Raw genomic sequence first — 27,751 nt, forward strand, 5'->3', positions numbered from 1 at the left:
CACAAGCCTATGTTTTATAGGCATAGAACCTACTAATTCGACTTTCAAAACTGCAACTACTAACTAGCTAACTATTAACTACTGCTATCTAGCCTACTAGCAAATTGTGGTCAGAGGCGCAAGAAACTAGGCAAAACCAAAATCACCATCAACAATCAGGGAAATTTTGAGCTTCTTGAACTGTAAAAATAACCCATTTCTCTAGCCTCTTCAATCCATATCAAACCTGTTTGTCCAGTCAGTCATGCCGCAGCACCTGTGGGAGGGACAGATCTGTCCGGACACCCGCTCTAGGGACTGTCGCGGACTATCGTTCGCTGTGAAACAATAGTATTCTTGTGTGGGATCTGTGTTGAATGACTTTGGGAGAGACGGAGACAAATTCACGAAACAGCCTCTGTTCAACACATATTGTAATCTGGAGATCCTAAAGATACCAGGTAAAGTCTCAAGCCTATTCCTATAAAACACCAGTTGTCAGTTGATTAAAGCAATATGTCCACTCCTGTAACAGCTACGTTATCGTTAGTAGGCTATATGATCATAAAACGCTTTTAATTTGTCGGTATAGGCTAGGGATATGCAACAAGGAAAAGGTATACTGAACTATTTCACTACCAGGAATCATAATAGCGCAGGAGGTCATTCCAGGACTTTAGTTATTTTAACTTTTTTACTGCGGCGAAGGAGATATAAGATTACATGAGTTCAATGACAGAGAGTTCATTGTGTGCTCCATTTATTTATTGGTCACTTATTAATACCAAGTAAAGGTTACAGTCAAATACGTTTTGTTTATCGCTTGTTTTTCTTACAACCAAACAGCGAAATACTTGATGTGTTCTGTAGACAAAAAGACCTGTCTTAAATATCAGTCTGCAAAGGATAGACTTGGCAAGTAGAGTGTATTTTCGTATTTTCTTTGGTGGACTGACTGCGAACATAGACACAACGATTTGAGACTGGTGGGAGCTCAGTTACAGGTGTTCTGGAATTGCAAATACAAAAAGTATCAAACACAGTATTTTGTGTGGCATATTATATGGGGTGGAATAGATCATTGATAATACAAATAACAGAATTGGCTTAATAGTTTTTGATTGAAAGTGGTGACCGTCACCATTTGTTTACAACAAGAAGTGACTATGTTGCAAACATTTCCCATTAGATCGTATTTAACTATATGACAGAGCCTTATTCAATCGAAACCTGTTCTGTACTTAAAAGTGGAAACCCAGTTTGATGAGAGCCCTAAGTGCCAGTACTATAATGACGGGACTAGAGAGGGGGACAATGTGCTTTTCTGGTCAGAAGTAGCCTAGTGCACTTTATAGGGAATTGGAGTACGATCCCACTGGGCAAAGACATCAGTTCAACATCTAGTTTTGATTTGCAATTACGTGAATTCAGTTTGAAATCAACAAAACATTTCACCATGTCATTGGATTTAGGTGGCAAGTTGGGTGAATAAATTACGAAAATCCCTTACATTGATGACTTTTTGCAAAACCAAACAGTTTTCCACATTGATTTAAAATCACCACATTTTGTATTTATTTAAATGACATGGAAACAATGTTTATTCAACCAGTTTTTGCCCAGTGGGATTTGGAACATACACCTATGCCTCCCAGTCAGACCTTGAGGCTCCTCAGATGGTTTTAAAGTGCTTCATATGTGGAGCAGTGGAGTGTGGTTGGACTGGTTTATACTACATTGAGAGCTGACAGGAAAAACCAGACAGGATGTGCAACATGCAACTGGGACACATTTGTGTTTTGTTCCATTCAAATCAGATGACTTCACTCACAAATCAACCAAACAACCTGGCTTGACTCTTTAATGTCATTCCAAGAATGGTTAGAATTTGAACAGCTTCCTTAAACATCTCAATAAAAAAGTCATAATAGCATAGAGATTTGACACTATCAGCTATACTAGTATCAATCAGAGATAACATATGTTTAGATTTGAGATTGAATCATGAATATCATGGCAAACTGTCACTGTGTATTTGATGGTAAACAACAGCACTTTTTGTAGATCGTCCCTGTAAAGGCGATCATAAGTATAAGATGAATCATCTTTAACTCTGTGAGACCCAAACATAGATTCAAATGAGGGAAAAAAACATTACCCTCTAGAAATACTTCTAATACTTTTAATAGACCTCTGATGGATCAAAATCATTGACAGGTGATAGAAAATATTGTGTCATGGTATATAAACCTAAAATTCTGTCTTATTTTGTCTGAAATAGCTACATTTATCATCTTGACCAATCCATATTTTAGTATGTTGCTATCAAAAACATATATTTTTAAAAGCCTCAACTATTTTGAAATACATAATATAATATATATCTTCATTTTTGTTATTTTAATGTCTAGAAGGAACATCAAAGTTAATGTTGAAGTATTTGGTTATCCATATTTGCAGAATTCGGAAGGTATACAATCTCTTTAACTTGTCTATCAATCTATAAATGTGGTCCTATGCCTGCGTTTGCCATCTCTTTAATAAACCCAATGTTGCCTTTTTGTAACACTTACAAAACTACCTCTACAACTGGCTCAGAGTGCGTGTTTCACGATTATAAAAAAATATATTCATAATCACTACCTCTTAAAGAAGACAGGAAAAAATATTTCAAGTCACGTAGTTGCATGGATGGCTTACTACATATGTTTGTGTAGAGGACCAGTGTGGTCTCAGACAAGTGAACAGGTGTCAGATTCAGAGTGTTTAATAGTCACATGTACAAGGTTGCAGGTGTGATTGCAAGGTTCAGTGAAAATCTGTCGAGTGGTGACTATTCAGCAGCCTGATGGTCTGAGGGTAGAAACTATTGGCCAGTCTTCAAGTTTTTTGCCATGATGCTCCTGTACTGCCCACGTCTGAAGGGAGAACAGCGCATGGCTTGGGTGGCTGGGGTTCCTGATGATCTTCTTGGCCATCCTGTGACACCTGGTGTTGTAGGTGTCCTGTAGAGCAGGCAGTGTGCACCCAATGGTGTGTTCGGCTGCACATTTCACCCTCTGAAGCGCCTTGTGGTTTCAAATGTTTCAGAGGCTAATGATGCCACAATAATCACTGACACACACAAATACGATTAAGAGATACATCTGGGCCTAAGGAGATGCACTGTGCTTTAAATAATTATTTAGTTTAGGACCTGTACAGGATGCAATTGAGGAAGCATTGCATTTTTGCAACTGAGGGTCTCAGGGTTAAGTGAATATAGTGCTAACGATTTGTATTTAGTTGCAAATCCCTCGCTAAAATAAGTGAATTGTTATGCATAATGTAGAATTTAGCATAACAACTGTCAGTCCAATGACATTTATTTCACTGATATAACAATAATACTGTACAGTTATAGTGTAAGAGGTAGCTTATGGTGTAAGAGGTAGTTTATGGTGTAAGAGGTAGCTTATGGTATAAGATGTACAGTTGAAGTCGGAAGTTTACATACACCTTAGCCAAATACATTCAAACTCAGTTTTTCACAATTTCTGACATTTAATCCTAGTAAAAATCCCCTGTCTTAGGTCAGTTAGGATCACCACTTTATTTTAAGAATGTGAAATGTCAGAATAATAGTAGAGAGAATTATTTATTTCAGCTTTTATTTCTGTCATCACATTCCCAGTGGGTCAGAAGTTTACATACACTCAAATAGTATTTGGTAGCATTGCCTTTAAATTGTTTAACTTGGGTCAAACTTTTCGGGAAACCTTCCACAACCTTCCCACAATAAGTTGGGTGAATTTTGGCCCAATCCTCCTGACAGAGCTGGTGTAACTGAGTCAGGTTTGTAGGCCTCCTTGCTCACACACGCTTTTTCAGTTCTGCTAACAAATTTTCTATGGGATTGAGGTCAGGGCGTTGTGATGGCCACTCCAATACCTTGACTTTGTTGTCCTTAAGCCATTTTGCCACAACTTTGGAAGTATGCTTTGGGTCATTGTTCATTTGGAAGACCCATTTGTGACCAAACTTGAACTTGACCTGACTGATGTCTTGAGATGTTGCTTCAATATATTCACATAATTTTCCTTCCTCATGATGCCATCTATTTTGTGAAGTGCACCAGTCCATCCTGCAACAAAGCACCCCCACAACATGATGTTGCCACCCCCGTGCTTCACGGTTGGGATGGTGTTCTTCAGGTTGCAAGCATCCCCCTTTTTCCTCCAAACATTACGATAGTCATTATGGCCAAAACTTTCTATTTTTGTTTCATTAGACCAGAGGACATTTCTCCAAAAAGTACAATCTTTGTCCCCATGTGCAGTTGCAAACCGTAGTCTGGCTTTTTTATGGTGGTTTTGGAGCAGTGGTTTCTTCCTTGCTGAGCGGCCTTTCAGGTTATGTCGATATCGGACTCGTTTTATTGTGCATATAGATACTTTTGTACCCGTTTCCTCCAGCATCTTCACAGGGTCCTTTGCTGTTGTTCTGGGATTGATTTGCACTTTTTGCTCCAAAGTACGTTCATCTCTAGGAGACAGAACGCATCTCCTTCCTGAGCAGTATGACGGCTGCGTGGTCCCATGGTGTTTATACATGTGTACTATTGTTTGTACAGATGAACATGGTACCTTCAGGCATTTGGAAATTGCTCCCAAGGATGAACCAGACTTGTGGACGTCTACAATTTATTTTCTGAAGTCTTGGCTGATTTCTTTTGATTTTCAGATGATGTCAATCGAAGAGGCACTGAGTTTGAAGGTAGGCCTTGAAATACATCCACAGGTACACCTCCAATTAACTCAAATGATGTCAATTAGCCGATCAGAAGCTTCTAAAGCCATGACATCATTTTCTGGAATTTTCCAAGCTGTTTAAAGGCACAGTCAACTTAGTGTATGTAAACTTCTGACCCACTGGAATTGTGATACAGTGAAATAATCTGACTGTAAACAATTGTTGGAAAAATGGCTTGTGTCATGCACAAAGTAGATGTCCTAACCGACTTGCCAAAACTATAGTTTGTTAACAAGAATTTTGTGGAGTGGTGGGAAAACAAGTTTTAATGACTCCAACCTAAGTGTATGTAAACCTCCGACTTCAATTGAACTTTTTCAGAGGTATTTTTCCTCTGTAAAAATCTAGCCCAACCAGCCTCTTTTAGCTTGGCCTGAGAAAACCAAACCGACTGGCTTTCAACCCTGAGTATCATCAGAGTATGTGAAAGTGATATGTTATGGTGAAAGTTATTTTCACAGAGAGCAGAGTGACAGCTTAATGTGAAGTAAAGCCAATGATTTGTTTTGTACCTGGCTTCATGTAGCACAATTAGCCTCACATAGCCTTTCTTCTTCTCCCCTCTCTTCTCACTTCCTCCTCTTCCTCCCCTCTCCCTCCACTTCTGTCCCTTCACCTCTCCTGCCAAACTCTCCCCTTTTCTCCACCACTCTCCTTTGCTCCACTCCCCTATCCTCTCGTCCCCTTTTCCATACTATTTTCTGTTCTCAGGAAAGAAGTGAGGGCATGGCAGCTCGTGTGGACGTGGCCTCTGGTGAGGTGGGCCAAGCAGGAGATGCAGGTATCAAGCCTGAGCTAGGCCCCAAACCCTGCCTGATTCCCAAACCCTTTTCACTGCAGAGGAACACCACATTCCGCTCCATCATAGCCCCAAAGACACTCACAATGACTCCACAGCCATCTCAGGCCACGTCCACTACCTCCAGCAAACCAGAGCCTTGTCAGCCTATTAGTGCCCCTGTGTCTGACTCAAGCAGCATTGTGAAACTCGATGCAGAGAGCACCACGATACCTGAACTGACCAATGCTCTCGAAGTTCCTTCAGCCATAACACCCCAAACTGAATCGACCCACACTACTGAACAAAACCAAACGGCTCTTTCCACATCCCTTACTACCCCAGAATCTGAGCCACCAGCTAGTACCACATCTGACCCAACTGGAACCTCAGATGTAAATCAAGTCAGTCTTTCTGAACTGGACGAACATGGCCCCTCTGATACAGGCCACTCCGCCACTGGAACTGAGCCTGTACCATCACCATCAGTCACCTCAACTCCTCTTCAACCGCAGTCTGAAAACACTGTGAGTGAGCCCACCCCTGCGGTCGTCAGGCGCCACGCTGGGAAGGATCAGGCAGCCCACTTGGGAGGAGGCAGGAAGCGGCTGTCCATGGAGCTCACCTCCAGGTTTGAGTCTGCTGGCCTCTCACTCCCCTCACAGCCACCAGCTAACCAGGAACGGGAACAGGTGACCATGAGAGAGACTGCAGTCCCCAAAGTGTCAGTCCTCGGGGCAAAAGAGGAAGAGAAGGTCACTGATTCACCAGGGTCACCGTCTGAACCAGAGTGCAGACTCAAGCACTCAACGCCACTGAAGGAAGAGAGGGATGGAGAAGGGGTAAAGGAGGAAGGAGAAAAGAAAGGGAACAGCATACAACGGAGGATCAGTCTGCTGCTGGACTCCTCTTCGAGACCAGAGGCTCTGACCAATAGGGAGGAAGTACCTCGTCCATTGAAACAAGCAGTTAGTTCTGGTGGTGTGAAACAGCGGATCAAAGAATGGGCAGCAGACACACCTCCTGTTCAGGCATCCAATCAGAGGGTGGATGTTGCCCCTCAACCATTCCCTGTCAGAGTTCACCCTGTGTTGAGTGTCACTGGGGGGTCGTTGGCGACGAGCAAAAGCGTTCAGCTAGCTCCTCGAGAGGACAAGGCTTCCACCCTACTTCACGCTGGACATTCTGGGATAGAAGATGAGGAGGAGGAGGATGAAGACGAGGAGGAGGAAGAGGAGGAGGGAGAGAAGGAGGAGGATGTGGTACCACTCTACAAAACAGTAGGGATACATCTTGGACAGGAAGATGGAGGGAAAAAACAGGACCTAGTGGTTGATCAAATATGGAAAGAGATGGAGGCTAAGGTTAAAGAGGAGGAAAAACCTGCAGAAGTGGATCAATTAAAACAGCTGGAACTAGAAGAGAGACAGGCAGAAGATGAGAGGGAGAGAGAAAGACAAAAGGTAGTGGAGAGGGAAAGGGAGAGACAGAGAGAGGAGGAAGAGAGAAAGAGGGAAGAAGAAGAGGAGAGAAAAAGACAAAGAGAAATGGAGAGGGAAATGAAGAGACAGAGACAGAGAGAGGAGGAGAGGGATAGGGAGAGACAGAGAGATAAAGAAGAGAGAGAGAGAAAGAGGAAAGAAGAAAAGGAGAGAGAAAGACAGATAGAACTTGAGAAGGAAAGGGAGAGACTGAGAGAGGAGGAAGAGAGAGAGAGAAAGAGGAAAGAAGAGGAGAGAGAAAGACTGATAGAATTTGAGAAGGAAAGGGAGAGACAGAGAGAGGAGGATGAGAGAGAGAGAAAGAGGAAAGAAGAGGAGAGAGAAAGACTGATAGAATTTGAGAAGGAAAGGGAGAGACAGAGAGATGAAGAAGAGAGAGAGAGAAAGAGGAAAGAAGAGGAGAGAGAAAGACTGATAGAATTTGAGAAGGAAAGGGAGAGACAGAGAGAGGAGGAAGAGAGAGAGAGAAAGAGGAAAGAAGAGGAGAGAGAAAGACTGATAGAATTTGAGAAGGAAAGGGAGAGACAGAGAGAGGAGGATGAGAGAGAGAGAAAGAGGAAAGAAGAGGAGAGAGAAAGACTGATAGAATTTGAGAAGGAAAGGGAGAGACAGAGAGATGAAGAAGAGAGAGAGAGAAAGAGGAAAGAAGAGGAGAGAGAAAGACTGATAGAATTTGAGAAGGAAAGGGAGAGACAGAGAGAGGAGGAGAGGGATAGGGAGAGACAGAGAGAGGAGGATGAGAGAGAGAGAAAGAGGAAAGAAGAGGAGAGAGAAAGACTGATAGAATTTGAGAAGGAAAGGGAGAGACAGAGAGATGAAGAAGAGAGAGAGAGAAAGAGGAAAGAAGAGGAGAGAGAAAGACTGATAGAATTTGAGAAGGAAAGAGAGAGACAGAGAGAGGAGGATGAGAGAGAGAGAAAGAGGAAAGAAGAGAAGGAGAGAGAAAGACTGATAGAATTTGAGAAGGAAAGGGAGAGACAGAGAGAGGAGGATGAGAGAGAGAGAAAGAGGAAAGAAGAGAAGGAGAGAGAAAGACTGATAGAATTTGAGAAGGAAAGGGAGAGACAGAGAGAGGAGGATGAGAGAGAGAGAACGAGGAAAGAAGAGAAGGAGAGAAAAAGACAGATAGAACTTGAGAAGGAAAGGGAGAGACAGCGAGAGGAGGACGAGAGAGAGAGAAAGAGGAAAGAAGAGAAGGAGAGAGAAAGACAGATAGAACTTGAGAAGGAAAGGGAGAGACTGAGAGAGGAGGAAGAGAGAAAGAGGAAAGAAGAGAAGGGAGAAAGACAGCGAGAAGTGGAAAGGGAAAAGGAGAGACAGGTAGAGGAAGGAGAGAGGGGGAAGCTTAGGATGAAAGAGGAGAGATTGAGAGAGAAGGAAAGGGAGAAACTCAAAGAAAAAGAGCAAGAAATGGAAATACAGAGAGCGGAGGAAAGGATGCAGGAAGATGAGATAAAGAGAGAAGAAGATCGGGAGAAAGAAGAAGCAGTGTCCCCAATCCAATTCATCACTCTTAAACCTGACCAACCTCCCAAGCCAGAGCCTCCTCCCTCAACTACCGTCCCCATCATAGAACCAATACCAAAAGAAGAGAAGCAGCCTCACATCGAGGTGGTCTACGACGACTTCTCTGTCAAAGAGGAGAAGCCTCTTATCAAGATGGTCTATGATGATTTCTCCGTCAAGCCCCGGCGGTGGGGGTCTCAGGCCAGGTTCCTTGCTGACCGTGCCCAGGTCAAGTCACCCTCCCCTGGAACAGAGGAGCCTGAGTCACTGGGCTCCTCGGAATCCGACCTTCAGAGAACCGTTGTTGACACCCAGGAGCCAGCCCAAGAGAGTCCAGTCGAACCTCACCCAGCTGAGAGGGATCTAGAGGGGGGAGTCCCCACCCCAAAGGATGGAACAGAGAATAAGAAGGAGAAGAAAAAGAAGGAGGAAGAGAAGTATAATGAGGAGGGCACCAGCATGGATATGGAGGAGGTAAGCAAGGGGAATATCAACTGGGGAGTAAATATGAAAATTATAACACAAAAAGGGTATTTAATGGCCTAGGTCATTTTCCTCTCCAACACTGGTGTGGACTGACTTTCCATTGGCTTAAACCCTGGTGGTATACTGGGGAAATTGTGTTTCCATAAGAATCCACATAAATGCATTTATGGGGGTAGCCATACAGATACTTATCATTTTTATATAAAATCTCAAAGCAGGTTACACGGCTATTGGCTAAATATCAAGGTATCCCTTTAATGTTGTACTACCTGCTAAAGGAACAAGTATGAAGTCACTGCTAAAGAAGGTAGTGTGTGTGTGTGTGTGTGTGTGTGTGTGTGTGTGTGTGTGTGTGTGTGTGTGTGTGTGTGTGTGTGTGTGTGTGTGTGTGTGTGTGTGTGTGTGTGTGTGTATGTGTGTGTGCGTGTGTGTGTGTGTGTGTATGTGTGTGTGTGTGTGTGTGTGTGTGTAACTGTAAATAGTTGGATCAAGGTGTGTCATTGTGTAATGATACTGACATGCCCTGAAACCAGAACCTATTCACTACCTACCCTGCCTGCTACCTAGATAACCATAGCTACAAATAGGTGTTGGTTCAAGGGGTGTGTAGTTATACACAGACTCTCTATCTCTCTTACACACACACACACACACACACACACACACACACCCTCACACACACACACACACACACACACACACACACACACACACACACACACACACACACACACACACACACACACACACACACACACACACACACACACACACACACACACACACACACACACACACACATGGACTTGCACAAGCACACAAAAATACACATACGATACAAATACATCCGGGTACATACACTAACAGATAATGACAATGCCTACTTGGTCTTGGTGATATTTCATTCACTTCTTGTGGTTTTCTACTGAATGAGAAGTTGTCATTGAGCAATAACTTATTGTGGCTCTCTGCTGCCCCCATTCAGTACAGCGACAGTATTACAAAACACTTTGGGATATTTGACAGAATTTAGAACTTGAGTATAAGTAAATACAAAAGTGTTTCTTTAACGAGGAAATTCCCTTCGGCAATATAGCTAAGTAGTCCCAAATATCCCCACATATACTTTGTGTGTGGGCGTGCCTGCTTGCTTGTGTGAGCGAGAAATAGAAAGTAACCGAGATCGAGACATTTACTTCCCTTCCATCACTATTGCAGTCTTTGTCTTCCTTTCATTTTACCTTCACTCAATGTATTTCTCTACTAGAAAGGGGTTGTATACACAATGATTGGCCCATAGTACCAATTATATTGTCTTATGACATTTGGATTGTTGGTCTGTTTAAATTAATGAGTATTTTAGTTTCAGGTCTTTTGTTGTGATCTAAAAACAATAAATAAAATGTATATATAAAAATAACAGGGTTGTAAACAGGGAGGGAATTAGAATAGCCATATCTCCTCTTTTAGCTGTTTGACATAGATATGAAAAAGGACATTGGGAGATACAGGAAGGATAGGCAAGACTAAGGGTGATGTATAAAGGAGGAAGACAGAGAGAGAAGATATTATGTACCGATACATTTTTTATTTTATTTTTTATTTTATTTTATTTCACCTTTATTTAACCAGGTAGGCTAGTTGAGAACACCTTTATTTAACCAGGTAGGCTAGTTGAGAACACCTTTATTTAACCAGGTAGGCTAGTTGAGAACAAGTTCTCATTTGCAACTGCGACCTGGCCAAGATAAAGCATAGCAGTGTGAGCAGACAACAAAGAGTTACACATGGAGTAAACAATTAACAAGTCAATAACACAGTAGAAAACTAAGTGGGAGTCTATATACAATGTGTGCAAAAGGCATGAGGAGGTAGGCAAATAATTACAATTTTGCAGATTAACACTGGAGTGATGAATGATCAGATGGTCATGTACAGGTAGAGATATTGGTGTGCAAAAGAGCAGAAAAGTAAATAAATAAAAACAGTATGGGGATGAGGTAGGTGAAAAAGGGTGGGCTATTTACCAATAGACTATGTACAGCTGCAGCGATCGGTTAGCTGCTCAGATAGCTGATGTTTGAAGTTGGTGAGGGAGATAAAAGTCTCCAACTTCAGCGATTTTTGCAATTCGTTCCAGTCACAGGCAGCAGAGTACTGGAACGAAAGGCGGCCAAATGAGGTGTTGGCTTTAGGGATGATCAGTGAGATACACCTGCTGGAGCGCGTGCTACGGATGGGTGCTGCCATCGTGACCAGTGAGCTGAGATAAGGCGGAGCTTTACCTAGCATGGACTTGTAGATGACCTGGAGCCAGTGGGTCTGGCGACGAATATGTAGCAAGGGCCAGCCGACTAGAGCATACAAGTCGCAGTGGTGGGTGGTATAAGGTGCTTTAGTGACAAAACGGATGGCACTGTGATAGACTGCATCCAGTTTGCTGAGTAGAGTGTTGGAAGCCATTTTGTAGATGACAACGCCGAAGTCGAGGATCGGTAGGATAGTCAGTTTTACTAGGGTAAGCTTGGCGGCGTGAGTGAAGGAGGCTTTGTTGCGGAATAGAAAGCCGACTCTTGATTTGATTTTCGATTGGAGATGTTTGATATGAGTCTGGAAGGAGAGTTTGCAGTCTAGCCAGACACCTAGGTACTTATAGACGTTCACATATTCTAGGTCGGAACCATCCAGGGTGGTGATGCTAGTCGGGCATGCGGGTGCAGGCAGCGACCGGTTGAAAAGCATGCATTTGGTTTTACTAGCGTTTAAGAGCAGTTGGAGGCCACGGAAGGAGTGTTGTATGGCATTGAAGCTTGTTTGGAGGTTAGATAGCACAGTGTCCAAAGACGGGCCGAAAGTATATAGAATGGTGTCGTCTGCGTAGAGGTGGATCAGGGAATCGCCCGCAGCAAGAGCAACATCATTGATATACACAGAGAAAAGAGTCGGCCCGAGAATTGAACCCTGTGGCACCCCCATAGAGACTGCCAGAGGACCGGACAGCATGCCCTCCGATTTGACACACTGAACTCTGTCTGCAAAGTAATTGGTGAACCAGGCAAGGCAGTCATCCGAAAAACCGAGACTCCTGAGTCTGCCGATAAGAATATGGTGATTGACAGAGTCGAAAGCCTTGGCAAGGTCGATGAAGACGGCTGCACAGTACTGTCTTTTATCGATGGCGGTTATGATATCGTTGAGTACCTTGAGTGTGGCTGAGGTGCACCCATGACCGGCTCGGAAACCAGATTGCACAGCGGAGAAGGTACGGTGGGATTTGAGATGGTCAGTGACCTGTTTGTTGACTTGGCTTTCGAAGACCGTAGATAGGCAGGGCAGGATGGATATAGGTCTGTAACAGTTTGGGTCCAGGGTGTCTCCCCCTTTGAAGAGGGGGATGACTGCGGCAGCTTTCCAATCCTTGGGGATCTCAGACGATATGAAAGAGAGGTTGAACAGGCTGGTAATAGGGGTTGCGACAATGGTGGCAGATAGTTTCAGAAATAGAGGGTCCAGATTGTCAAGCCCAGCTGATTTGTACGGGTCCAGGTTTTGCAGCTCTTTCAGAACATCTGCTATCTGGATTTGGGTAAAGGAGAACCTGGAGAGGCTTGGGCGAGGAGCTGCGGGGGGGGCGGAGCTGTTGGCCGAGGTTGAAGTAGCCAGGCGGAAGGCATGGCCAGCCGTTGAGAAATGCTTATTGAAGTTTTCGATAATCATGGATTTATCAGTGGTGACCGTGTTACCTAGCCTCAGTGCAGTGGGCAGCTGGGAGGAGGTGCTCTTGTTGAAAATTGATGAAGAAGTGTTAAAATAGAAATGCCTGAGGCTTCTATGGGTTAGTGATCTCTTCTGCTCATAGAAGAACTAATAGCTATATTGTAAATTAAAAGCTGTCACACTTGTGTTCATTGTGAAAGAGAACTAGAGAAGTCAGGGCAGTTAGCGTGGCTAAATAGGAAGATATCTCTTTAGAGCCACACTGTGTACACCACAAATAGTGTAGCTTTACTGTAGAATATCAATCTGGTTCTACTCGCTGAGAAGAGCATGAAATCACCACTAAAAAAGCCAAGCTATTCCACGCACATTGGCAGGACTAAGAGGTAGCAGCCAACAACACGCTGTAGTATTTTGACCATGCAAACACTGCAACATCTGTATTTGAATTAGGGGTTTAGTGACAGATGCAGATGAAGACAATTTAGACCTACGCAATTATTTCGTTTTTTTACTCATTTTTTATTTTCAATTTCATAAAAGCAGATGAATATAGACACATACTACTTATACTACTACATGCAGATGGGTACAGTTCATGGTACATGGCAACATAAGTGAAAGTATATTAGGTGGTATATTAACATAACAGAAATCATAAAACAGTTCCAGACAGAGATAATCATTATTATAAAGAAATAGAGCAATAGGAAAAGACACCCAAACCCACACACAGAAAAGTACAAATACAAAACAAAATGTGGGGAGGGGCTTTATTTCATGCCATTAATAGTCTCATTACTGGGCTCCATCTTTGAATAAATGTAGGTATTTATAATCTAAGTGAATGTATTATTTCTTCCCTCTCATACAGCTCCCAAACCATTTGCAGTTATATGTTGGCGGTTGAGTTTTAACATGCATTATATGGAGACAGCTCCTGTTTCTTTGGTTTGACACAACAACAGCATTTATGTGTAGCAAACATGCTGTTCAGTTTCAATGTTACATTTCTGTAGGCTGACAGGACTTTCCAATAAGTCAAATTCTAAGTAATCTCCCTTCAACGGGAATTCACATTTCCTGTTGGTGTGTGGCTTTTTTTTCTGCCTTACTTACTCATTCTATAGTACTATATCATGTTTACATGAAGGTACACTCAGAGAAGATAGAGAAAGCAAGACATTTCATAGGCTCCTTTTTTTCTGGTTGGTGTGTGGCAAATGAACTAAGTAGACCAGATCCAGCTGCTGTCTGAATAGGTATAAAGCCAAGCTTGTTGATTTACTCCCACGTGCAATTATGGATTTTTTTCTCAGGAGTATAATTCGTTGTCTGATCCATCCTGCTGACTTGGATGGGATTATGTCATCTTTTCATGAACCCATCAGAAGTCCCACCCAGGTGACTACTTCAACATGGTGAAAGTCCTCGATGGCCCTGCCCATGCTGATATAGGTTCCATCTATCCAAGTTTATGTTTTCCTTATATTTAGCTTACTTCCTCAATTCACTTTCATTTGAATGAGTGAGTTACCATTTAGTCCAGTAGATGGTGCTAAATAACCAAACTATATTTACTTGTACAAAACCTGAAGTTACCTTTCAGTGAGTCCAATTATATTTACTTCCCATCGTGGCAATCCCTCACTCATTTCACTGGTTTCATGCAGATTTGAAAAGTTAATAATGAGCATTGTCAAAGGAGGACAGAAATTGTGTTACTAGTTACAAGCATTTCGCTATATTACAATAACATCTGCTAACCATGTGTATATGACCAATACATTTTATTTGATTAGATAATCCCCCAATCAATGCTCAATATGTATATGATGTAATTCATCAATATAAAACTAAACAACACATCTGTTAAGCTAAAACAGTCTTTCCCATTTCATATTATCTTTATGATTTTTTTAAGGTGAATCAGGTTTCTCCAGTAAGAGCTAGAGGGAGAAAGGCTATTTCTGGTCTGAGAGAGCAGTGTCAGTGTGTTTGCTCTCCAAACACAAGCTGATCAGCCAACCATGAGGGCTGTTCAGACTGACTGACTGACTGATTGACTGACTGACAGACAGATTGACTGACAGATTGACGGACAGTATGTAGTAGTGGAAAGTTGCATGCATAACTTAATAAGATATTAGAATCCTGCCCTCACCCTCCATCCATCAACACTGTTCAACAACCCCACTTCTCTCATGATAGCAATTCATAAATACCATACATGGTACGACAAGCTAGATCTTGCTCTCTCTCTCTCTCTCTCTCTCTCTCTCTCTCTCTCTCTCTCTCACACACACACACACACACATGGACACACAGACACACAGTGAAAGCACTACGGCTAGAGGTAGGGCTCATCGACTGCCAGGAAAGTTCCTCTTCTATTTTCCTCTTCCCCCGTTTTCTTTCTCACACACACAAACACGGTCTCTCTTTCCTTTCTCTCTCTCGCTCCTTCAACCTCACACACTCTCTCCACATACCTCTATCTCTCTCTCCCTGTTTCTCTCTCTCAGTCTGTCTCTCTCCCTGTTCCTCTGTCACTCACTCAGTCTCTCTCTCTCTCTCTGTCTCACTCGTTCTCTCTCTCTCTCTCTCTCTCTCTCTCTCTCTCTCTCTCTCTCTCTCTCTCTCTCTCCAAGCCTGAAAAATGTAGATTTTGACTCTGGCACCTGCCCTTACCTACAGCACAGAGAAAGGGAGAGACGGAGGCAACAGCAGAGCAGCACCTTGGTCCAGCCTCACCTTCCCGTGGGATTTTCCACCTTCCTTCCTTCCTAACACAGAGCCCAGCTTTGATTGTTGTTCTCTGAGAACGTTCACCCAACTCTGTGGAGATAAAAGCAGAGAATTAAGCTCAACTCACCTGGTTGTGCATGAATGGATGCAAGGAGAAGTCAAGATTCCCATCTGGTTTTCCCATTTTTTTTAAAGAAAGGGGAGGAAGGGTCTGAGAGAACCTGGGAGTTCCGGGGTCTTTAACTGCGGGAGAGACAGACAGGTTTGGTTTGTGAACGAGGGAATGTGTCAGAGCAAGAGAGAAAGAGAGAGAGAAAGAGACTTAATATATAAAGAACATGCAAGAGCTTAAGTGGTTGTACATAGATGAAGAGTAGATATAGGCTAGGTAGTCCATCTGGCTGGCTGGGTTTGACATTGAACGTGAACAATACAATAAGGAAAATAGTCTATCAGCTGCAACAGGAGTCATAGATTGATATCTTACAGTGTGTTTTCACTTTCAGACGGTTTCTTAGTGTTTGACAGAGTATAGTTGTCTAGTTGTCACTGCTCAGGTTTGCCTAGTCCCATCCATTGTGGTGAGCCCTGCGGTGTCAGAGGAACGTTTTGTTGTATTCAGAGCACATGGTCGGCCGGTTCACATGATTGGCAGGGCTAAACAGGAAGAGTTGTTTCAGTAAGTGGGAGTGAGGTGTACACAGAAGCATGCTTTGAACCTAAATTGGACTTTGATTAACTCAAACTGGACTGGTTACTGTGTATACAGAAGTACACCTTGAACCTAAATTGGACTTTGATTAACTCAAACTGGACTGGTTACTGTGGACCTTCCGTGAGGAGGACATGTTCTATCACTGCCATCTTTGATCTTTGTCCTCTGAAACCAGAAAGTAAATAAAACACAGCCAGGGAAGGAGGACTTCTCAACCCCCACACCCCAAACCTGAATCCAACCCAAAAAAGTCTTGACCCTTGGTTAGCACATTCCGCTGGTTTCCATATTAACCCGGTCACCCCTGTGACCACTCAGCATTATCACGGTGGTAGCCAATAGACATGCAGAACCTGGGCGGTAAACTGTCCTCCGCCCAGGTCCAGGTCTCTAGCTGGGTGGACAGCGTGCGTCGTTCCCTACAGGAGGCACTGAACTTAGTCTGGAAAAATAATGATGAAGAGGATGAGGTGGTGAAAGAAGATCAAGAGAAGGAGAAGGTAGAGGAGGAGGAGGGAGAAGGTGGGGACGGGAGGTTCCACAGGGCCGTGTCTCCAATGCGTAGCTTTGCCTCCCAGAGCCGGCGATCCCTGAGGTTGTTCTCGGTCCGGAGTCGCCAGCGGATCAAGCTAAGTAGACGGGCAGCAGACACCAGCGCTGTAAGAGAACTCATCTGAACAACGTCATTATCTGCTCTTGAACCAGACTGTTTTTAGAATGAACATAGACCTAAAAGTTCTACTTAGCCAAACAGCTTAATTCCCTAAATAGTCTGTAGGGCCACTACCACTTCTTTCTCCCCTTCCATCTCTCAACACGTTTCTACCTCTTTCTGCTTATTCCTATCCTTCTTCTCGACCCTCAGAGGCTTGTGTAGGCCTATGGTGTGCGTGTGTGCCGTGCTTATCAGTGTGCATTTCCCTCTGTCAGTGGTGTGAATGAGAGTCTGGGGAAAGTGACAGGAGGCCTGAGGGAAAGAGATAAGATCCATGGAAACACTGTAGCGTGCGTGTATGTGTGTTTGTGTGTGTGTGTGTGTTTGTGTGTGTGTGTGTGTGTGTGTGTCTGTGGGCATGCATGTGTGTGTGTATGCTCCTTGCTATGAATTTCTGCTCATGCTAACCTCACACACCTCTCAAGGCCCATGTTTTTGTGTCCATGTATAGTCTTTCTATTCCTCTCACTGCAGAACACATTTAGCAGAACCACACAGCTGTATTGCATTGCTTACATCTCTGTAATAGAGCTGATGGTGTGGTTTATGCTGTAGACCTGCAGAAAGGTAGACTGCTTCAGGGTGCAACAATATGCCGTCCATAACCACTAGTGTGTGTGAGTTCCTCGAAATGATGTGAGTATGTTTTTTAAAACCCTGTTCTGTCTCGGAAGCGAGTATGTCTCCTTGTGTATATTTCTATCAGGCCTGAGGCCTGCACATGTAATGTCTGAACACGCGCATGGATATTTTGGTGTGGGTGAGTGTGTGTCTATGTGTATGTGTCATTTATCGCTGCATTGTTTAGAGGACGTGCAAGCTAGCATTGGGTCCTTTTTCAGTCTGGATGGCTTTGAGCCCCCCTATAACTTTACTGTGAAGCACAGATGTTAAAATGAGGTGTGACTGCAGAGTACTACCTGCTCTGTCTTGACTTGTAACCCTCCCCCTTAGGATCCCTTGCTGATGTCACTTGTTAAATCCACTTCAATCAGTGTAGATGAAGGGGAGGAGACAGGTTAAAGAAGGTTTTTAAAGCCTTGAGACAATTGAGACATGGATTGTGTGTTTCATTCAGAGGGTGAATGAGCAAGACAAAACATTTACGTGCCACAACTGTGGGACGCATTGGAGTCAACATGGGCCAGCATCCCTGTGGAACGCTTTTGACACCTTGTAGTGTCCATGTCCCAATGAATTGAGGCTGTTCTGAGGGCAAAAGGGGGAGGTACAACTCAATATTAGAAAGTTGCTCTTACTTATTACCGCCTACCTTATTTGACATTGTAAGCTTTTTATGTAAACAATGGCTATCTGCCCTTTGGACTGATATACAGCTGCCAATGTAACTCTGGCAATTTAACCCTGCTGCTATACATACACTACATGACCAAAAGTATGTGGACACCCCTTCAAGTGAGTGGATTCGGCTATTTCAGACACACCATTTGGTGACAGGTATATCAAATTGAGCACACAGTTATGCAATCTCTATAGACAAACATTGTCAGTAGAATGGCCCGTACTGAAGAGCTCAGTGAAGAGCTCAGTGTCATAAGATGTCATAAGATGCCACCTTTCAGTTTGTAAAATGTCTGCCCTGCTAGAGCTGCCCCGGTCAACTGTAAGTGCTGTTATTGTGGAAACATCTAAGAGCAACAACGGCTCAGCCGCGAAGTGGTAGGCCACACAAACTCACAGAATGGGACCGCCGAGTGCTGAAACACGTAGCATGTTATAATAGTCTGTCCTCGGTTGCAACACTCACAAGCGAGGTCCAAACTGCCTCTGGAAATCTTCTGGAGTGACGAATTATGCTTTACCATCTTGCAGTCCGACGGACAAATCTAGGTTTGACGGATGCCAGGAGAACGCTACCTGCCCGAATACATAGTGTCAAATGTAAAGTATGGTGGAGGAGGAATTAATGGTCTGGGGCTGTTTTTCATGGTTAGGGCTAGGCCCCTTAGTTCCAGCAAAGGTACATCTTAATGTTACAGCATACAATGACATTCTAGAGGATTTTATGCTTCCAACTTTGTGGCAACAGTTTGGGGAAGGACCTTTCTTGTTTCAGCATGACAAGGCCCCCATGCACAAAGCAAGGTCCATACAGAAATGGTTTGTTGATATCAGTGTGGAAGAACTTGACTGGCCTGCACAGAGCCCTGACCTCAACTCCATCGAACACCTTTGGGATGAATTGGAACGCCGAATGCGAGCCAGGCCTAATCGCCCAACATCAGTGCCCGATATTAAAGCCCATGATTTTGGAACGAGATGTTCGACAAGCAGGTGTCCACCTACTTTTGGACATGTAGTGTATCAAACAGGGTTGTGAAGGCCATACGGCTCTGTCCCAATGGACCTTAGTCAAAAGTAGTGCACTATATAGTTAATAGGTTGCCATTTGAGATGGAGCCGAAACACACCCAGTCCTCCTGTCTATCACTGTACTTCCTCTATGAGGCCATAGCCTACTGTACTGTAGGCAAATCCCCTGAGAGAGGCTCATTCAGCCACACAGTGACAAGGCCAGCCAGACCTGAGTGATGCAGCACGATATGAAGCATTGTGCAAATGAAGTCACACAGAGATAATATCTCACTCACTCTTTCTCTCTCTGTGTGTGTAGCCTGACTCACCCCACCCAATCAATCAGCAAAAAGCAGTAAAGTAGTTATGAAGGAAGATGTTCAGTAAATCAAAAGCCGTTCTTCTCCCACTGTATTTACACAGAGGTTGTTTTTGTTGCCGGGTAACATAAAAAATGACGGTAGGTTGGCATGTGTGCCTTGACAAACACTAGTATGAGGTGAGGTTCAAAGAATGGGTTTGTGTGTGTGTGTGTGTGTGTGTGTGTGTGTGTGTGTGGGGTGCATGAGTGCGTGCTCATGTGGTGTTTGTGTTTGACTGTCAGTGTGTGTGTGTGTGCGTGTGTTTGTGTTTAACTGTGTCAGTGTGTGTGTGTGTATGTGTGTGTGTGTGTGCTCATATGGTGTTTGTGTTTGACTGTGTCAGTGTGTGTGTGTGTGTGTGTGTGTGTGTGTGTGCGTGCGTGTGCGTGCATGCTTGTGAGGTGTTTGACTGTGTTTGTGTGTGTATGTGTGTGTGTGTCCGTGCTCGTGTGGTGTTTGCCTGTGTGTGTGTGTGTGTGTGTGTGTGTTTGTGCATGCGTGCTCGTGTGGTGTTTGTGTATGACTGTGTCAGTGTGTGTGTGTGTGCTCATGTGGTGTTTGTGTTTGACTGTGTCAGTGTGTGTGTGTGTGTGTGTGTGTGTGTGTGTGTGTGTGTGTGTGTGTGTGTGTGTGTGTGTGTGTGTGCGCTTGTGTTTGACTGTGTGTGTGTGTGTGTGCATGCGTGCTCGTGTGGTGTTTGTGTATGACTGTGTCAGTGTGTGTGTGTGTGTGCTCATGTGGTGTTTGTGTTTGACTGTGTCAGTGTGTGTGTGTGTGCGCTTGAGTTTGACTGTGCCAGTGTGTGTGTGTGTGTGTGTGTGTGTGTGTGTGTGTGTATGTGCTTGCTCGTGTGGTGTTTGACTGTGTGTATGTGGGTGTAGTGTGTGCGTGCGTGCTAATGTGGTGTTTGTGTTTGACTGAGTGTGTGTGTGTGTGTGTGCATGCATGCTCGTGTGGTGTTTGTGTATGACTGTGTCAGTGTGTGTGTGTGTGCGTGTGCGTGCTCGTGTGGTGTTTGTGTTTGACTGTTTCAGTGTGTGTGTGTATGTGTGTGTGTGTGTGTGTGTCTGTGTGTGTCTGTGCGCGTGGTGTTTGTGGAGGACAGTGTACCCTCTTGTGACCAGCTCATTAAAAGATGCATGCTTGGCTCGTTGTTCAACCTCTTCCTTTTGTTGTTGTAGTTACCGCTCTTGGCTTATTGTGTTCTCCCTATCACCGTCAGTGGTGTAAAGTACTTAAGTAAAAGTATTTTTGGGGGGTATCTGTACATTACTTAACTATTTATATTTTAGAAAATTTTACTTCTACTTCACAACTTTCCTGAAGAAAATATTATACTTTTTACTCCATTACATTGGAGTTTGGAGTAAAAAGTGTTGGAGTGTGCCCCTGGCTTTATGCACATTTTTAAAACAAGAAAATGGTGCCATCTCGTTTTCTTAATATAAGAAATTTGAAATTATTTATACTTATACTTTTGCTTTTGATAATTAAATAAAACATCCCTTTTTCAGGACCCTGTCTTTCAAAGATAATTCGTAAAAATCCAAATAACTTCACAGATCTTTATTGTAAAGGGTTTAAACACTGTTTCCCATACTTGTTCAATGAACCATAAACATTTAATGAACATGCACCTGTGGAATGGTCGTTAAGACACTAACAGCTTACAGACGGTAGGCAATTAAGGTCACAGTTATGAAAACTTAGGACACTAAAGAGGCCTTTCTACTGACTCTGAGAAACACCAAAAGAAAGATGCCCAGGGTCCTTGCTCATCTGAGTGAACGTGCCTTAGGCATGCTGCAAGGAGGCATGTGCCGCACTGTAGATGTGGCCAGGGCAATAAATTGCTATGTCTGTACTGTGAGATAGTTGATGAGAGTTGACATCATACAGATACCGTAGCTAAGATCATCAATCAGATAACATCATACATACACTGAGTGCACAAAACATTCCGAATACCTTCCTAATATTGAGTTGCACCCCCCTTTACTCTCAGAAAAGCCTCAATTCGTTGGGGCATGGACTCCACAAGGTGTTGAAAGCGTTCCACAGGGATTCTGGCCCATGTTGACTCCAATGCTTCCCACAGTTGTGTCAAGTTGGCTGGATGTCCTTTGGGTGGTGGACCATTCTTGATACACACGGGAAACTGTTGAGAATGAAAAACCCAGCAGTGTTGCAGTTCTTGACACACTCAAACCGGTGCGCATTGCACCTACTACCATACCCTGTTCAAAGGCACTTAAATATTTTGTCTTGCCCATTCACCCTCGGAATGGCACACATACACAATCCATGTCTCAATTGTCTGTCAGTCTATGTCATTGAAAGAGTTTTGTACACTCAGTGTACATCATACAGGTATCATACATAGGTCAGCATTCATTGAATGCTCCTTACATTCGCATTATATCTGCCCTCTGGGCAAAAGTGTCAGCTGAGTATAGGTATTTGTTCTACTCCATGCAAAGTTTCCCTCTCCATGAAACTTACCTACGTTTTTGATAATGGTCCCTCTCTGTTTTCTCTCTCTCTCTCTCCCCCCCATCAGGTTCAGTTGACGTGTTATGTGGGGGCAGGAGAGGGACGTGACACAGAGTCTCTGATTGGTGGAGAGCCAGACAAGCAGTACGGGGGCTGTGACACGAGACTGTCTGAGGATGACTGGTGGGTGCACTGCAAAACAGGGGAACCATACATGAGTCCTATACTACTGATAAGTATAGTAGGGTGCAGCTCAATAGTCTTAAGTAGCTCCCTCTCCTGGTCTCATCTCTCCTTTACCTGCTCTGATGTGAAAAGATAGGATACGGGTGTATCTTAATCATCTTAAGTAGTTTCCTTACCTAGCCTCCTGTTCTTTGTCTGCTGTGATGTGAAGAGACAGGATAGGACAGGGGAAAGTAGTTTGGCTTCTACTGACCTCTGCTGGTTGATTAAACACATCACAGGGTAGTATATACCGAACAAAAATATATAACAACATGGAAGAGGTTCCAACAAAACTCGGTTTTACTGAGTTTAATTAGGCCCTAATCTATGGATTTCACATGACTGGGCAGAAGCGCAGCCAATCAGACTGAGTTTTTCTCCACAAAAGGGCTTTATTACAGACAGAAATACTCCTCTGTTTCATCAGCTGTCTGGGAGGCTGGTCTCAGACGCTCCTTCAAATCTTGAGATGTCTGTGGCATTGTGTTATGTGACAAAACTGCACATTTTAGAGTGGCCCTTTATTGTCCCCAGCACAAGGTGCATCTGTGAAATTATCATGCTGTTTAATCAACTTCTTGATATCCCACACCTGTCAAGTGGATGGATTATTTTGGCAAAGGAGAAATGCTCACTAACAGGGATGTAAACAAATGTGTGCACAAAATATGGGATCTTTTATTTCAACTCATAAAGCCTGGGACCGACACTTTACATGTTGCGTTTATATTTTTGTTCAATATGTCGTGTCTTTGGCATCATTAAAATGAAGACTGTTATTTTATCAAATCAATTCTAGGAAGTAATAACTAGGAAGTCGGGGCACCAAGGAAAATATTCAGATTACAAAGTTATCATTTTCCTAATAGGACTTTTCAGGTATTTTAATATCTGATCAATTAGTCTTCTAATTAATTAATTATTCTTTACCTCACATTAGTCTCATTCCAAACGTCATAAATTGTTGGTAATCTGCACGAACCCAGTCTTCACTATGAATCATCCATACATCAATTGTCTCAATCATGTATTTATTAACTAACTAAATAATCACAGAAATGCATTAACAAACAACAAAGTAGATATGTTTACAAGGAAATGATAGGGGATGTGCCCTAGTGGGCTAAACCGATATTACGGCTTGGTGGACAAAAGGGAAGTAGGTGTAGACTGAGAAACGTGGGAATTACGCAAATGAGTCACTACACACTTGATAATTATATTAATTGAAATGCTAATCCTTTGCACATGAACGCTCACTCATTCTACTCAAGCCTTAGCTCCCTCTGTGATCGAGGTACTGGTCTGCTGGGAAATTCCCAAGGTGGGGGTTATATCCAGAACCGTAGGAGAGTTGCTGTCCCATGACTCCAGATCAATGTCTGTGCTCATGGGGCGGGCCTTAGTTAAGCTCCAAAGGTAATTGGAGTATCCTTCATTAAACAGTTTAAAATCACATTACATAATTTCATAATTTTAAATTGTTAGATGCAAGCCTCACAACTGAGACTCTTGTATAAACAGAGTTATGGTAATGAGATTCATGAGATTCACAAACATTAAACATTAAATTAAATGGACAGGTCGTAGCTGGATTCTCCCCCGACCATGTACACATTTTCCAAAACATGGACATTGTTTAGTTCTCAAGTTCTGTGATGTGGAAGAGGTTCCTTTGTTCTCCTGTGAAACTCACTCTCTCTATACTGCATGACCATGAGGAGAGAGACTCCTCTAGGAATTTATGACCTGCGATAACAGAGCCTGGGTGTAGGGGGAAGAGAGAGGTGCTGAGAGAGAGAGAGAGAGAGAGAGAGAGAGAGAGAGAGAGAGAGAGGGATGGTGCTCGCTGTACCCAAAGAGGGCCATGTCATGACAAGTATATAAACAGGCACATCTCCACATGGTTTGGTATACCCACATTAATGAATGCAGTACCCGTTCCCAAGTACCCAAATACTTTGAAATCACTTTTACTTGTCTATGTATGTCACCTTTTTATTTGTATTTGTATGTTCAGATATTTTGCCCACCAACCTGTGTCCGTTGAGTTTTTGGAGTTGAATGATGTTGTGATCTCTTTTGAATTTCCCACATCCTCAGTCGGCAGACAACAGAGGACCAGATCTCACCTGTCATCACGCCAGTTGAGCCTAACAGTACGTCTCCACTAGAGGAAACAGAGGACCAGATCTCGCCTGTCATCACACCAGATGAGCCTGACAGTACATATCCACTAGAAGAGACAGAGGACCAGATCTCGCCTGTCATCACACCAGATGAGCCTGACAGTACGTCTCCACTAGAAGAAACAGAGGACCCATTACCCTTTCCTGATGTAAGTCAAGGCTTATCTGGTACTTTCCATTATGCTTGCAAGCATTTACAGGCAATACAATACTTGATTTTGCTTGTTCCTTTGTGTGTGCATACAGATCTCCGCCCCTCTATTGGACACCAGTGTTCTGCGTGCGAGGGCAGAGCTGAGGAAGAGTCGACGAACCCGCCCCACTCGAGCTTTCCGTCAGAGCTCTACCACAATAATGCTTGAGGAAGACCCGGTCCACGACTGGAGGTTCTATGACTCCTCAGGTTAGTAGACAATTCCAAATCAACCAGTATAACTGACCTTCCCCATGCACTGTAGACCTGAAGGGATCGTATAGTTCTAGGAAAAATGGTAATAATGGTAATACATTTTTTTTTGTAATAATTGCTCTCTAATAGGCTCTCTAATAGCCTAGGTGGAAGTCCCAATATATATTTCTTACACCAATCTCATCTTTTCAGATACACACAAGTGGCTAGAAGGTAGGGGTTAAGGATTATTACAACCATCCCTCATGTAAGGTCATTCACACAAGGCCAACCCCTTTTGCAGATAAGCTAGACTCTCTGATACGGGGGGATTGTGCGTCTGGTGAGGAGCAGCCCAGAGGGAGGGAGGTTTGTTCACAACCTTCCCAGCCCCAGAGAATAGCCCTCTTCTCTGGAATGGACCCGTCTGCCCTCAAGGTACATGCTCTCAGCACCCCTTACAACCTGAAACACTGTGTGCTTCCCAAATGCCACCCTTTTCCCTGTGTAGGGCCCACAGGGCTTTGGTATAAAAAGTAGTGCACTATATAGGGAAGGGATATTCAAATCCTACACTGGAGGTCTGAAATACTGCTGGTTTTCTGTTCTACCTTATAATGAATTGCACCCACCTGGTGTCCCATGTCTAAATCAGTCCCTGATTAGAAGGGAAGAATTAAAAAAACAATGGAACTGGCTTCGAGGTAAAGATTAGAATTTGAGGGATATAGGGAATAGGGTGCAATTTGGGACGTAACCTAAGACTGAAATTCAATCATACCTGCACTGCTGGACATCTGCACTGCATGTGGAAAAACGACACATTTCCATAAAAAGTGCATTTTGGGTGATAAACAAAATGAGTGGGATTTTTACAAGTTATTTCTTACAGCAGGAATCAGGACAGAATTAATTTAGAAAGATTTTTCACAGTGCAGAACCAATGTGATTTTCCTTAGTAAGTGTTTTCCTGTACTATCACAAATGCCTGTATATGACTTGTTCATATCTTAAATGTATCACTGTCTCTCCTAGGCCCAACTGAAGAAGCGAGGAGGTGGTGGTGGAGGAGGAGGTGGTGGAGCCGGTGGAGGTGAAGGAGTAGACACAGACCATCAGACAGACAGACTTTCCCCTTCCCCCTCTCAGCTCTCCCGCTCTCCAAGACGTTCCTCCTTCCTCCCCGGGATGTCACGAGTGCTTCCCCCTGTAGGGAACAAAGGTGCAGGGTAAGTTTACTCCCAACGTGCTGCTCTTATCTTACTAGCATAAAACCACCAAGTGATTTTGTAGTTTTAAAATGTTATTCAACATTAAGCAATAAAATGTGAATAAGAAAAAAAGAACAATATGATATAACAACAAGCAATGTAGATGACATAGCTAGCTGGCGACATTAGTTCGCAATTAGCTACAATAGTTATCTGCAAGGCAAACCGTTTGATCTTTGTTTGTGTGACCCTCAGGGGGGACAAGTCTCCTTCATGGCTGCGGGAACTCAAGTCTAAGAAGCGCTCGAGTCAATACAACAGTGAGGCCTAACTGAGCAGAGCAGGGTGAGGGGATGGATCCAATTTTACACCAAATATTAGAAATCAAAGTCCATATCTGATCACATTCCCCTTCTATCCACACCTTAAAGTGATAGTTAACTCTAAAGAAAGCTTAACATTTGTTAAAGTGATGCTCCAGAACTTTTGTGTAATTTCAGTCAGTAGTTTTGAAAGTGCTGCTCACTTTGGTGTACCATGTCACCCAGTTGTGTACTACATCATCTATGTTGTATGATATGTTGTCCTGCTAAAAAAGCCTTTGCAATATGTATGATATGTTAAGAATCCAATTCGTAAAATATGTTACACATTTGTTGTGCTTAAGATCGCAGACTACATCTTTAAGTTTGCAGATTGACAATGTCAGACACACTTTGAAATATCACATTAAAATATGCCCCCTATCTGTGTCATGTAAACAATATTGTATTTCTGTTTACCTCTAGGAGATACCATTGACAAGGAGATCATTCAACTGCTGCTGCAGTTGTTGCTGACAAACACAGCTGTGGGCTGGACTCTAATCATGTACCTTTTCAAAAACACACTTTTTTAATGAATTAACTATGCAAGACAATGGAGAAGCATTGGATACTTCCCTGCGTTGTGACCATCTTTTTCCACTTTCCTATTTGACAAAGGAACTATGAGCATGTAGATACTTTATTTGCAACACACACACACACACACACAAACACACACAGATGATTCGAGGAGTGGACTCAAAATGCCCTTTTCTGTTAATTTGCAACATTTGCCTCTTATCCCAGGCCACTGTATTTTCTAGACTGTATCTCTCCATCCATCCATACTTGCATTCCAGATTCACTTGACATAATTACCATGTGTGTTTAGGTCATGCACACAAATATCCACAATACCACGATGTTCACAAACTACTTGAATTGTACATGTTTTGCCACCTAGCCATGAACTCTCTTTCTTTCTCGATTAATCTCTTGTTTTGAACTAACCCATCTGTTTCTCTGCTCTTATGTTATGCACTCACTCGCTGCTCGGATGAGCTGCTCTTGATAAAAGCATCTGCTAGATAAATTGAAATGATCTCTACTCTATCCAAACAGGAAAAGGAGCATCTCTGTCTGGAGGTTTTTGAATAACTTCCTTAAAACCTTTACTGAATGTCTCAAGACTTAAGAATATTATTTTCCAATAGTTTCGTTCTTAATAGAACCATAATTGTTTTGGTTCCGTTCCACTGTTCTGACCAGCAAAATAAAGTTCTGAACCGGTTCAAACCCCCAAAAGTTCTTTTTTAAACCTA

At 43.2% G+C, this 27,751-nt stretch overlaps 1 protein-coding gene across 1 annotated transcript; it reads left to right on the forward strand.

The window, feature by feature from the left end:
- The first annotated feature begins 235 nt into the window (after positions 1–235).
- Positions 236–27,751, forward strand: LOC109891594 (trichohyalin). Its single transcript, XM_031823904.1, has 11 exons — positions 236–440; positions 4,702–4,734; positions 5,482–7,707; positions 7,954–9,030; positions 22,176–22,291; positions 24,440–24,674; positions 24,772–24,928; positions 25,218–25,351; positions 25,949–26,142; positions 26,380–26,469; positions 26,913–27,751. The coding sequence occupies exons 2-10, from the start codon at positions 4,702–4,704 to the stop codon at positions 26,453–26,455; spliced, it is 4,248 nt and encodes a 1,415-aa protein (XP_031679764.1). The 5' UTR covers positions 236–440; the 3' UTR covers positions 26,456–26,469; positions 26,913–27,751.

This window comes from Oncorhynchus kisutch, linkage group LG5 (assembly GCF_002021735.2).
Source record: "Oncorhynchus kisutch isolate 150728-3 linkage group LG5, Okis_V2, whole genome shotgun sequence".
NCBI lineage: Eukaryota > Metazoa > Chordata > Actinopteri > Salmoniformes > Salmonidae > Oncorhynchus > Oncorhynchus kisutch.